Source organism: Panulirus ornatus, chromosome 37, assembly GCF_036320965.1.
Source record: "Panulirus ornatus isolate Po-2019 chromosome 37, ASM3632096v1, whole genome shotgun sequence".
Taxonomy (NCBI): domain Eukaryota; kingdom Metazoa; phylum Arthropoda; class Malacostraca; order Decapoda; family Palinuridae; genus Panulirus; species Panulirus ornatus.
The window spans coordinates 7,707,057-7,720,907 of NC_092260.1; the positions used below are offsets into that span (position 1 = coordinate 7,707,057).

The window sequence follows — 13,851 nt, forward strand, 5'->3', positions numbered from 1 at the left end:
GGACGACTTAGACATGGACCAGCCGGCCTAGATTTACGAAGAGACATTATAATCCCTGCAAGAGTGAGATAGGATGAGGAGGACTTGGAGAGATATGCGTGAGCTTTTGAGGGGTCATTATTCACATCAGACTGGTCCTCTATACCGTGTACTGAGCACCAAACACTATTCCATAGATTATCTTACCATTCCATGCAGCCCGTCAGATAGCTCCACACATTACCTGAGCACATGTGGATAGACTTCGGCAGGACCATTTGCCTGATATGGAAGAGGCCCCTTCAGCGGCCTACTACCATTGTCCCCTCATCTCATCCCGCTCTTCCTCGGGTTACCGTACCCTCCAACGCGAACACAGTTCTAATCCTTTCTTCCTTCCAGCCTAAGCAACTTCTCTTTACCTGATGAATTCATGGATTAGTTCCGGATTATCGCCTACCTTTTCTGAAGTACTTATTTCAAAGTTTCGCTTCTGCCTCTCCTGCCTTACCTAGTTCCTGTTCTCATCCCTCGCCCTCTGATACCTTTCAAATGCTGGTTGGCTGTTGTATCAGGTAAATCCTCCTCCCAATACACCCTAAAGGCTCTTTTAGCTTTTGACATCACTCAGTTAATCATGTCCCCGTTCTTTCAGTACATATTAAGAAAGTTACCCATGTATTCAGCCACTTGATAACAGACTTTACAAAACCCTCTGTAACAATGGCAGTACATGGTAAGATAATCTATGGAATAGTGTTTGGTGCTCAGTACACGGTATAGAGGACCAGTCTGGTGTGAATAAGGACTCTTCAAAAGCCCACTCCTATCTCTCCAAGTCCTCCTCATCCTATCTCACTTTTGCAGGGATTATAATGCCTCTTCGTCCACAGATCAGAGTCTACGAAAAGTAATGATGGTCGAGTGTTCCAGAGGTGGAGACCTGACTGCTGGTGCTGTACATGTAGGTGTTTACATTACCTGCAGAAGGAGGATCATCAGGCAGCAGGAGGTCCTCATCATGCCGCCGTCACTCAAGGTCTGGCCCGCGTTGCCTACCACCACCCAGCCCCAAGTTACGTCCCTCCTTACTCCCCCTACAAGTCATCTCCCCCCCCCTTCCCTTCCCCCTTCCCCTCCACCCTTCCCCTCCACCACGTTTCTGTCGTAATTTGTAACATTCAGACATTATGTGCTGTGGCCATTTGCATGTTTGGTTGGGTCTGTAGCAACCTATTCGTGATCACATATCTACACACACACACACACACACACACACACACACACACACACACACACACACACACACACACTTTTACAGGGCGGGAGAGGGACAGAGACACAGAGAAATTCTGAAAATTATCCAGGTCAGTCTAAGATATATATATATATATATATCTTGGACTGACCTGGATGTGAATAAGGACCCTTCAAAAGCTCACTCATATCTCTCCAAGTCCTCCTCATCCTATCTCACTCTTGCAAGCATTATAATGTCTCTTCGTCCACAGATCAGAGTCTAAGAAAAGTAATGATATCTTGGACGGACCTGGATAATTTTCAGAATTTTTCTATGTCTCTGTCCCTCTCCCGGCCTGTAAATCCTTATTCATAATTAGTAATTTCCAGATGGATCATATGCGGCAGTAATGAAGCCTCGACTTCCAACGACCACTAATGAGGTTGTAAGGTAATTACATGGCCCAGATGATGTACCGAGACATGAACACGACTGCTGTTCCGCTGACCACAGATGACTGGAGTGTCATGGGGGTGGCAGAGGACGGCTAGGGTGACACTACCTGTCATGGGTGATCTAGCCATCATAACACTACCTGTCAATATGCTTCTCAAGTTTGGTCACTTTACTTGAAGAAGCACAAAGAGTTAATAGAGAAGGTCTTGAGGAGGGAAATATGGTGGTACTAGCATTAAGAGCTGTTACAGGGAAAGTCGAGGGGATTCAATTTTGCCCACCTTAGAAAAGAGAAGAGTGAGGGGTGGCCTGATCAAAACCTTAACTTTTTAATGTCTGCATTGTTGGTCAGCTTTTAGACTTGCACTGATCTTGACAGGCCAACTTGGGATGATGTCGTCGATGCAAACGTTGTGGACGTAGCTCGGGAAAGATTCAGTAACACTTTCAAAGCAGTGGAGGAACATATGCGCCATTGCGTATCAGGAGGCCTTTTTCCAAAACGAGGTGGAAGTGGTGGAGCGACAAAAAAGAAGTGCTTGTTGACTAACAAAGTAGCACATAAGGAACTCAAAGAGATCAGTAGCCAACATGATAGAGTAAATTATATAAATGTGAGTAGAGAAACTAAGAGACATACGTCAAAGCAAACGTCAGTATGAAGCGTATATTGCTGAAAGATAGCAGAAGATTCCCTGAAGAGTTGTATAGTCATAATTAAGAGTGTCATTATCCAATTGATTAGGCCATTAGTTACAGAAAAGGGTGACTTGATTCACGACAACGAAGCCGTGGCAAAGATTTTACACGAATTTTTTTTATCTGTATTTACAATTGAGAGGGATTTTGAAACATATTGAAATAACAGATAAAGGTATCAGCGCTCAGTGGTATGAGAGTAAATAAAACGGCAGACCCAGATGAGGTTTCTCCGCAGACACTGAAAGAGGCGAAAAAATTTGAGATGGTTAACCGTTGGCTTCCCATTTCAGTGGATCACTTGCTATGGGAAATGTGACAGAGGAGCGGAAACTTGCCACTGTAACACTGATATTCAAAAAAGGCAATCAATCGAAACCCAGAATGAATCGTCCAAGTTGCTTTAACGTCTGTATTTGGTAAACTAATGGAAACCATTATTTGATGTAAGATTGTAAACCATTTAGAGGATCACCACTTAAACGATTCTCAGCATGATTTTCTACGCAATTGTTCACGTCTAACAAAGCTGCGTCATTTGTGGTGATATCATTATCATATGTGACAAAAGCAAAGCAGTTGATGTCACTTATCTAAGAGTGTCAAAAAGCAATGTATAAAGTTTCACATCAAAGGTCACTAACAAAAGTTATGTTACATGGTATAGACGGGGTTGTGCTTCGATGTTAGGGAATTGGTTGACTGGCCGTAAACAAAGAGTAGTGATTAACGATCAAGCCTTTGAATGGTTAGACGTAACAAGTGGTGTGTCACAGGGATCAGTCTTGGGAGTGTACAGAAGCAGTAAAAATCTGAGAGCAAAATTCTTGGACTCATTGATATGGGATTTGGAATTAAGTTCAGGGAAATTATTCTCGCTCTTCACAACTCACTAGTTAAGCCCCGTCTTGCGTATTGTGTTCTCTTTGGATCACCATACTTGAGGAAAGACATAGAAAGAATGGAGAAAGTACAAAGGCGAGCTACGAGGATGATTGCCGGACTGAGATACAAATCTTGTGAGAGCTGAATGAACGAATTAGATCTGTTTAACTTACGAAAGAGATGATTAAGAGATGAAATAATACAAGTATTCAGAATGATGAAATGCATCGATAATTTCGATCTAACGAGCTACGTAAGGATAGATTCGTCGGATTTAACTCATAGAAGTGGATGTAAACTCGTGAGCAAACGTGCTACCTCGTGTGAGGCGAAGCACTTTTTCGTCATCAGAATTGTTAACATGTTGAATGATTTACCAATTAAGAGTAGTTTAAAGGAGTACGAAAGATACGTTTTGCATCAGTTCCACGACTGACATTATGTGCACCACTTCAGCTGTACGAAAAGTCTACAGGTCTTCAACGAAAAGTCTGTATGTCTTTCTGTGCCAACCACACTAACCCATGAGCTTCTATTCTCTTCCACTGCCGCAATCAGCCTCGTTAGGACCCATTGGTCTGGAGCTCTTTGAATTCATTTGCATCTGATATTCTGCTTATCTGACAGGAGCGTAAACGGCAAATATATGAACGTTGATTGCGATAAGGCTGTCTGGTATACCAGTGCACTGACGTGTATTAGAATGAATTCAATTGGAAGGGGATCATGTGTCCGGCCTGGACGCAGGTGTTGGCTCCTGGCTGTCACGTCTTCATTCCTCTGGTCGTGCTGTGTACCATCCGTGCCACATGATGGCAGCTGCTCGTAACACACAGGATATATAGAACAACATATGTACTCTTAACCTTGTCTTTATTGGCAAGGATGTCATAATGAAAACGCTTGACAATAGATAAGATGGAAACTGTCGAATGTCGATGACCAGTTGGGGGTACCATGGACGCGTGGATGACCAGGTGGGTGTACCATGGACGCGTGGATGACCAGGTAGTTGTATCAGGGACGCGTGGATGACCAGGTAGTTTTACCAGGGACGCGTGGATGACCAAGTAGTTGTACCAGGGACGCGTGGATGACCAGGTAGTTGTACCAGGGACGCGTGGATGACCAGGTAGTTGTATCAGGGGCGCGTGGATGACCAGGTAGATGTATCGGGGACGCGTGGATGACCAGGTAGTTTTGCCAGGGACGCGTGGATGACCAAGTAGTTGTACCAGGGACGCGTGGATGACCAGGTGGATGTACCAGGGACGCATGGATGACCAGGTAGTTGTACCAGGGACGCGTGGATGACCAGGTGGGTGTACCAGGGACGCGTGGATGACCAGGTAGTTGTATCAGGGGCGCGTGGATGACCAGGTAGATGTATCGGGGACGCGTGGATGACCAGGTAGTTTTACCAGGGACGCGTGGATGACCAAGTAGTTGTACCAGGGACGCGTGGATGACCAGGTGGATGTACCAGGGACGCATGGATGACCAGGCAGTTGTACCAGGGACGCGTGGATGACCAGGTGGGTGTACCAGGGACGCGTGGATGACCAGGTGGGTGTACCAGGGACGCGTGGATGACCAGGTAGTTGTACCAGGGACGCGTGGATGACCAGGTAGCTGTACCAGGGACGCGTGGATGACCAGATAGTTGTACCAGGGACGCATGGATGACCAGGTGGATGTACCAGGGACGCGTGGATGACCAGGTAGTTATACCAGGGATGCGTGGATGACCAGGTAGTTGTACCAGACACGCGTGGATGACCAGGTACTTGTATCAGGGACGCGTGGATGACCAGGTAGTTGTATCAGGGACTCATGGATGACCAGGTAGTTGTATCAGGGACACGTGGATGATCAGGTGGGTGTACCAGGGACGCATGGATGACCAGGTAGTTGTATCAGGGAAGCGTGGATGACCAAGTAGGTGTACCAGGGACGCGTGGATGACCAAGTAGTTGTACCAGGGACGCGTGGATGACCAGGTGGATGTACCAGGGACGCATGGATGACCAGGTAGTTGTACCAGGGACGCGTGGATGACCAGGTGGGTGTACCAGGGACGCGTGGATGACCAGGTGGGTGTACCAGGGACGCGTGGATGACCAGGTAGTTGTACCAGGGACGCGTGGATGACCAGGTAGCTGTACCAGGGACGCGTGGATGACCAGATAGTTGTACCAGGGACGCATGGATGATCAGGTGGATGTACCAGGGACGCGTGGATGACCAGGTAGTTATACCAGGGATGCGTGGATGACCAGGTAGTTGTACCAGACACGCGTGGATGACCAGGTACTTGTATCAGGGACGCGTGGATGACCAGGTAGTTGTATCAGGGACTCATGGATGACCAGGTAGTTGTATCAGGGACACGTGGATGATCAGGTGGGTGTACCAGGGACGCGTGGATGACCAGGTAGTTGTATCAGGGAAGCGTGGATGACCAAGTAGGTGTACCAGGGACGCGTGGATGACCAGGAAGTTGTATCAGGGCCGCCTGGATGATCAGGTAGTTGTACCAGGGACGCGTGGATGATCAGGTAGTTTTACCAGGGACGCGTGGATGACCAGGTAGTTGTATCAGGGCCGCGTGGATGATCAGGTGGGTGTAACAGGGACGCGTGGATGACCAGGTAGTTGTATCAGGGACTCGTGGATAATCAAGGTAGATCTACTAGGGAAGCGTTGATGACTAGGTAGGTGTAGCAGGGACGCGTGGATGACCCGTCAGCGGTCAAAAGATGAAACACGACTCTTGCACATGTCGTTACGACCCCTCAGTGTAGTAACCTGACCTTTGACCTGACCTTTATGGGCCAACTCAAAGCGTAGACTGACGTACCCGAAGCTCATACCGCCGTGCTCAAGAGATGGCACCTCAGGTTTGTGTTAGGCTGTGTCGTCCCACGGGTAGCCCTCGCCGAGCTCTGTAGCCCCACAGGTAGCATGTGGAGGACGCTGGCAACGTCACAGCGCAGCGCGTCAACACTGGACGTAGAAGTCACGACAGCCAGCGTCCGTTGCCTCTACAGGAGATCTAGACCTGACCTGGGGAACGCTAGACGCCTCGGGAGACTTGGCGGTGGACAGAGTCGACTGCGGAAACTTGCCGCCGAGCGAGGCTGGGGTAGATGGTTGGGGTCGTCGAGGGAGACTGGGTGTGGTCTGGGTCGTCTGCGGGGGGAATAGCAGGGTTGGTCTCTTAAGGGGCTGCAAATGACCGGATCGCGGTGCTAGTTGTGTGAGCAACAACAGCAGACGAGCAAATAGTATTGTGATTGCAGCCACTGAAGCCCTAGCTCCGCTGAGTGACGATCCAGTATAAGTCACTCAGCAGCTGAGAGTCGGGTGTTGTCCAGCTAGCTTACTGGCTTAGCGGGACCACTGCTAAAGGGAGGTCAGGGATCGATACACGGCGGCAGCCACCATCACCTGACTGCGGTCCCCTGCTGTCCTAGGGCAGTAGTGCCGTGTAGCTCCTAGGGGACGTCTACCCCTGTCACGGGTTTTCGCCCCGTGACACCCGATAAAGCACCATAAAACCCTTTGGGACTTGCGTGCCAACCACCGTTGGCATGTCGGGTGTCAACGATAACCAAGGGGGAACGGCTGAAGACTGCTCTCCCACTTGCCCACATTGTGGGAGCACATATGCCAGCTATCGGGGCCGTAGGGTCCACGAACGGCGGGCTCATGCAAACCTATTCCACCAACAAATTGCGACACGGCACGTTGTGTCTAAGGCGAGATGGACCGACGAGGAAGTAGAGCTCCTCGCTAGGGAAGAGGCGAAGATGGCAGCTGGTCCCTCTCTAGTTGCCAGGCAGGGCCTGAACCAGCGGCTACAGGCTACTGCTTCAAGCCGGTCGGTAGTAGCAATCAAGGGCCTCCAGAGGAAAGGTACATACAAGGCCCGTGTTCAAGAGTTGATCCTGGACGTCAACCCTCACCACGAGGACGGTGTAGGTGGAGAGGTCGCGTTTAGTGTGCCAAATAGGAGACGTGTCCCGGACGACGTAAGAGGCAACACGCGGAGCGGCAACAGGGAGGGAGCACCACGTGACAGAAGGCGCGTGAGTGCTAACTCCGGTGGGAAGGGTTTCGCTAATCTGGGAGAGGGAGCTGCTCTCGATGGGGGCAGTCCGCCGATCCTGGTGATGGTGCCGACCCCACGGTTTTATTTGTCTGACGCTCCGCGGGCGCCCCAAACCCAATCTCAGTCCGTCGTCTCTTTCGTCGAGTAGACTGTCTTCTATCTTGACACACTAGGGCTTGGTGCCATCAATCCTGTGTGGGGCGAGGAAGTGTTGAATGTCGCCCTTGGACATCTGCGCCGAGGGGACAGCCTCTCTGCCATCACGGCAGCCACAGAACATGCCAGGAAACTGGTAAGTTCCTGTGGCTCGACCAATAGCCGCCCAAATCGGGGTGAGGGCGGAACAGGACAACCAGCGAACGCGGGTGACGTCCGCTGGACCGATGTGGACCCTGTGAGTAGAAACCGACTGCGAAGGGAGCAGTACAAAACAGTACAGCGGCTTTATCGAAAGAGTAAGTCGCTGGCCGCTAGACAGGTACTGAAAGGCGAATGCAAGGTTCCGCCAACGTCAGTTGGGCCTGGAACCCTCTATCCCTTCTGGGAGGCTCTCTCTTCTCGCGGCCATCGGAGCCGAACACACGTGCCATTACTGATTATGACCAGACATGCAGACAAATAGCAGAGGTCGTGACCGTGGGAGAGGTTGCACACCACCTCAAAGCCACAACAACATCGGCCCCTGGTCCTGACGGAAGGCAGAGTAGGCTCCTGCAATCTATCCCTCCGTGGGTGCTCTGCAAGATGTTCAACTTGTGGATCGCCACCTCTGTGTTGCCGGAGCCATTCAAAGCAAATAGGACGGTACTGATATCCAAGGTACCAAATCCCACCCAGCTCAAAGACTACAGGCCAATCACCATCTTATGCGCCGTAGTCAGACTGCTCCATAAGATCTTGAGCAGCCGCATCTCGAGCCTCGTCCAGATCGATGGAGCTCAAAAGGCATTCGTCCCTGTGGACGGATGCCTTGAGAACCTCACGATCTTGGATGCGATCATCGGTCGTGCGCGGGCACACGCCCATGGTGTGCACCTGGCATTCCTCGACATGGCTAAAGCATTTGATAGTGTTAATCTATCGAGCGGGCCATGTCATGGAAGGTTTTCCTGCCCCCGTCAGGGTATATATTATGTTGACGTACGACCGAGCTTTCACTCGTATTGAAGGCAGCGGTGATATATCGGAACCAATTAAAATGACACGTGGGTTCAAGCAGGGCGATCCCTTATCCCCAATTCTTTTTAACCTTGTGATGGATGAAGGGGTCGCAAGAGTTAAGGAAATGGGAGTGGGAGTAAGATTTGGAGACCAGAGGGTGTCAGTGCTGGCCTGTGCTGATGACTTGGTTCTGGTGGCCCAGATGGCTGACGGTCTACATAAAGTAGTTGACGTCATGGCGGAGACGTTCGCGGGAGGAGGTCTTCAGGTGAACCCGGGAAAGTGTCGGTCCCTCAGCATGGAGATCGATGGCAAGGGCAAGACTTGGTATGTTAATAAAAAATAGGACATTCCGAGTCTTGGGCAGCGCTATCTGCTCCACGGACGCTGAGGACGACTACAAGTACCTCGGTATTCTTGTTGGGGAAGCGGGTAGGCGAAAATCCTACGGTGACCAGCTAGAAGAAGGGTTCGCTAACATCACCAGAGCCCCTCTAAAACCTTAGCAGAGGATTGCTATCCTTGTTGACTTCCTCGTGCTCAAGCTAATGCATCGTCTGGTGTTTGGAGAAGTATATAAGACACAGTTGGCGCGCATGGATAGGCAGGTGAGAGTTGCGGTTCGCTGCTGACTCCGCCTGCCCCATGACGAGCCCTGCGCATTCTTCTACCTGCGACGGATCGGGTCTCGCGCCCTCTGCTGCTGTACCTAAAGTCAGCAGATGGGTAACTAGCGAGTCCCGACTCCTCTCAGGCAGCGACTATGTTAGAGCAGTCCAAGTGCGATCTGCGAAACTCTGTACCCCAGCAAGGGCTAAAAGAGGCCGACCCGATATCTCCGGCCTCTGTGACACATGTCACAAGCCCGGGACGCTGGCCCACATCTCTCAGATGTCGCATTAAAAGGCACGATAACATCAACGCCTTTTTGGCCGAGCGGTTGAGACAAAAGGGCCACGAGGTGGTGTGCGAGCCTCACATTCCTATTGCAGGGTCCTTCCGGTAGCCAGACAGCGTTGCTTCCAGAGGGTCAGAGGCTTACGTCATAGACACGCAGGTCTCTGGAGTCTGTTTCGCGCTTTCAGCTGCATACAAACACAAGTGCAGTTATTATGGTACCCCGGAAGTCCTTAGGGGCGCACGGGATCTAACCGGGAAAGACACCGTGCAGGTAACATCTGCCACTCTGAATTGGCGAGGAGCATTGTGTCAAGAAAGCGCGAGTGCTCTCCGAGGGTTAGGGCTCCCATACCGGGACCTGGAGGTGTGCTCCGTGAAAGCCCTATCCTAGACCCATAACCTTTACAGGATGTGATCCAAGAGCACAGGTTAAGATCAGTAACCCGCTGTGTCCATCTGGTGTTAGCCCTTGGGCTGGCGAGTGTGTTTCCCCCTCTTTGTGCTCGTGGGTGACAGTTGGCTGTCCGTTGCCCCACGGTTAACTGGCGGGTACCAGTCCCCGAAGGAGGTTCTGTTTGACGGGATGTGGACATCCTGTCGGAACTGCCCGCTGCTCCTGTCCGACATGTCGCATTGGACGGCAATTGTGTTGGCGACTGCCACGGTGTACAAGGATAATCAGGGTTTGTGTTCGAACCATATTCTGTCCGCCCAACTCAACCTTTCTTATAACTATGCTATCATCATTCTGACGTAGTACCTTCCTCTTACTCTCATACACATTTTCGAATAACCAACTCATTTCACCATCTACACAAGCACCTAAACTAACACCAGGGTAGCCAGCAATGCGAATGACGAAATGACTGGCAATTATAAGAACTAACTTGCCTAGGGAGACTGAGGTGGTGGTGGTGGTGGTCATGTGCATCTGGGAGACTGAGGATTGGTGCTTAAGGTGAACGGCACTTGTTGGTCAAGGTCGCTAAAGGAGGTTAGGGTGGTCAGCGTCGGCCGGGGAGGCTGGGAGTGGTGGTCAGGGTCGCCCAGGGAGGCTGGGAGTGGTGGTCAGGGTCGGCCAGGGAGGCTGGGAGTGGTGGTCAGGGTCGGCCAGGGAGGCTGGGAGTGGTGGTCAGGGTCGGCCAGGGAGGCTGGGAGTGGTGGTCAGGGTCGGCCGGGGAGGCTGGGAGTGGTGGTCAGGGTCGGCCAGGGAGGCTGGGAGTGGTGGTCAGGGTCGCCCAGGGAGGCTGGGAGTGGTGGTCAGGGTCGCCTGGGGAGACTGAGGGTGGTCAGGGACACCTGGGGAGACTGAGGGTGGTCAGGGACACCTGGGGAGACTGAGGGTGGTCAGGGACACCTGGGGAGACTGAGGGTGGTCAGGGACACCTGGGGAGACTGAGGGTGGTCAGGGTCGCCTGGGGAGACTGAGGGTGGTCAGGGACACCTGGGGAGACTGAGGGTGGTCAGGGACACCTGGGGAGACTGAGGGTGGTCAGGGTCGCCTGGGGAGACTGAGGGTGGTCAGGGACACCTGGGGAGACTGAGGGTGGTCAGGGTCGCCCAGGGAGACTGAGGGTGGTCAGGGACACCTGGGGAGACTGAGGGTGGTCAGGGACACCTGGGGAGACTGAGGGTGGTCAGGGTCGCCTGGGGAGACTGAGGGTGGTCAGGGACACCTGGGGAGACTGAGGGTGGTCAGGGTCGCCCAGGGAGACTGAGGGTGGTCAGGGACACCTGGGGAGACTGAGGGTGGTCAGGGACACCTGGGGAGACTGAGGGTGGTCAGGGACACCTGGGGAGACTGAGGGTGGTCAGGGACACCTGGGGAGACTGAGGGTGGTCAGGGTCGCCTGGGGAGACTGAGGGTGGTCAGGGACACCTGGGGAGACTGAGGGTGGTCAGGGACACCTGGGGAGACTGAGGGTGGTCAGGGACACCTGGGGAGACTAGGGGAGCTCAGAGTGGGGCTATTTAAGGTCGCCAGAGGGATTAGGGATGGGTGAGATTGCTGGGGGAGACTACAGATGGTGGTCAGGGTCACCCAAGGAGACTTGAGGTGGTCAGTATCATCTGAGGGAGACTTGGGGTGGTCAGTATCATCTGGGAGGAGACTTGGGGTGGTCAGTATCATCTGGGGAAACTTGGGGTGGTCAGTATCATCTGAGGGAGACTTGGGGTGGTCAGTATCATCTGGAGGAGACTTGGGGTGGTCAGTATCATCTGGAGGAGACTTGGGGTGGTCAGTATCATCTGGGGGAGACTTGGGGTGGTCAGTATCATCTGGGAGAGACTTGGGGTGGTCAGTATCATCTGGAGGAGACTTGAGGTGGTCAGTATCATCTGGAGGAGACTTGGGGTGGTCAGTATCATCTGGAGGAGACTTGGGGTGGTCAGTATCATCTGGAGGAGACTTGGGGTGGTCAGTATCATCTGGGGAAGACTTGAGGTGGTCAGTATCATCTGGAGGAGACTTGGGGTGGTCAGTATCATCTGGGGAAGACTTGAGGTGGTCAGTATCATCTGGAGGAGACTTGAGGTGGTCAGTATCATCTGGGGGAGACTTGGGGTGGTCAGTATCATCTGGGGAAGACTTGGGGTGGTCAGTATCATCTGGAGGAGACTTGAGGTGGTCAGTATCATCTGGAGGAGACTTGAGGTGGTCAGTATCATCTGGGGGAGACTTGGGGTGGTCAGTATCATCTGGGGAAGACTTGGGGTGGTCAGTATCATCTGGAGGAGACTTGAGGTGGTCAGTATCATCTGGAGGAGACTTGAGGTGGTCAGTATCATCTGGAGGAGACTTGGGGTGGTCAGTATCATCTGGAGGAGACTTGGGGTGGTCAGTATCATCTGGAGGAGACTTGGGGTGGTCAGTATCATCTGGGGGAGACTTGGGGTGGTCAGTATCATCTGGAGGAGACTTGGGGTGGTCAGTATCATCTGGGAGAGACTTGGGGTGGTCAGTATCATCTGGAGGAGACTTGGGGTGGTCAGTATCATCTGGGAGAGACTTGGGGTGGTCAGTATCATCTGGAGGAGACTTGGGGTGGTCAGTATCATCTGGGAGAGACTTGGGGTGGTCAGTATCATCTGGAGGAGACTTGGGGTGGTCAGTATCATCTGGAGGAGACTTGGGGTGGTCAGTATCATCTGGAGGAGACTTGGGGTGGTCAGTATCATCTGGAGGAGACTTGAGGTGGTCAGTATCATCTGGGGGAGACTTGGGGTGGTCAGTATCATCTGGGGGAGACTTGGGGTGGTCAGTATCATCTGGGAGAGACTTGGGGTGGTCAGTATCATCTGGAGGAGACTTGGGGTGGTCAGTATCATCTGGAGGAGACTTGGGGTGGTCAGTATCATCTTGAGGAGACTTGAGGTGGTCAGTATCATCTGGGGGAGACTTGGGGTGGTCAGTATCATCTGGAGGAGACTTGGGGTGGTCAGTATCATCTGGAGGAGACTTGGGGTGGTCAATATCATCTGGAGGAGACTTGGGGTGGTCAGTATCATCTGGAGGAGACTTGGGGTGGTCAATATCATCTGGAGGAGACTTGGGGTGGTCAGTATCATCTGGGAGAGACTTGAGGTGGTCAGTATCATCTGGAGGAGACTTGAGGTGGTCAGTATCATCTGGGGGAGACTTGGGGTGGTCAGTATCATCTGGAGGAGACTTGGGGTGGTCAGTATCATCTGGAGAAGACTTGGGGTGGTCAGTATCATTTGGAGAAGACTTGGGGTGGTCAGTATCATCTGGAGAAGACTTAGGGTGGTCAGTATCATTTGGAGAAGACTTGGGGTGGTCAGTATCATCTGGAGAAGACTTGGGGTGGTCAGTATCATTTGGAGAAGACTTGGGGTGGTCAGTATCATCTGGAGAAGACTTAGGGTGGTCAGTATCATTTGGAGAAGACTTGGGGTGGTCAGTATCATCTGGAGAAGACTTGGGGTGGTCAGTATCATCTGGAGGAGACTTGAGGTGGTCAGTATCATCTGGGAAGACTTGGGGTGGTCAGTATCATCTGGAGGAGACTTGGGGTGGTCAGTATCATCTGGGAGGAGACTTGGGGTGGTCAGTATCATCTGGAGGAGACTTGGGGTGGTCAGTATCATCTGGAGGAGACTTGAGGTGGTCAGTATCATCTGGGAGAGAATTGGGGTGGTCAGTATCATCTGGGGGAGACTTGAGGTGGTCAGTATCATCTGAGGGAGACTTGGGGTGGTCAGTATCATCTGGAGGAGACTTGAGGTGGTCAGTATCATCTGGGGGAGACTTGGGGTGGTCAGTATCATCTGGAGGAGACTTGAGGTGGTCAGTATCATCTGGGAGAGAATTGGGGTGGTCAGTATCATCTGGGGGAGACTTGGGGTGGTCAGTATCATCTGGGGGAGACTTGGGGTGGTCAGTATCATCTGGGGG

General features: G+C 52.1%; 1 protein-coding gene and 1 long non-coding RNA gene across 2 annotated transcripts in view; one reads left to right on the forward strand and one right to left on the reverse strand.

Moving 5' to 3' along the window:
* LOC139760703 (uncharacterized) overlaps positions 1 to 1,072 on the reverse strand; it is a 44,137-nt gene extending 43,065 nt beyond the window's left edge. The window contains exon 1 of the mRNA XM_071684267.1: positions 961 to 1,072. Coding sequence (XP_071540368.1) covers positions 961 to 1,002 — 42 coding nt within the window. The 5' untranslated portion in view covers positions 1,003 to 1,072. The remainder of the gene's footprint in view (positions 1 to 960) is intronic.
* The window catches only part of LOC139760483 (uncharacterized), a 214,206-nt gene that overhangs the window by 119,838 nt on the left and 80,517 nt on the right, over positions 1 to 13,851 (forward strand). The window lies entirely within an intron of this gene.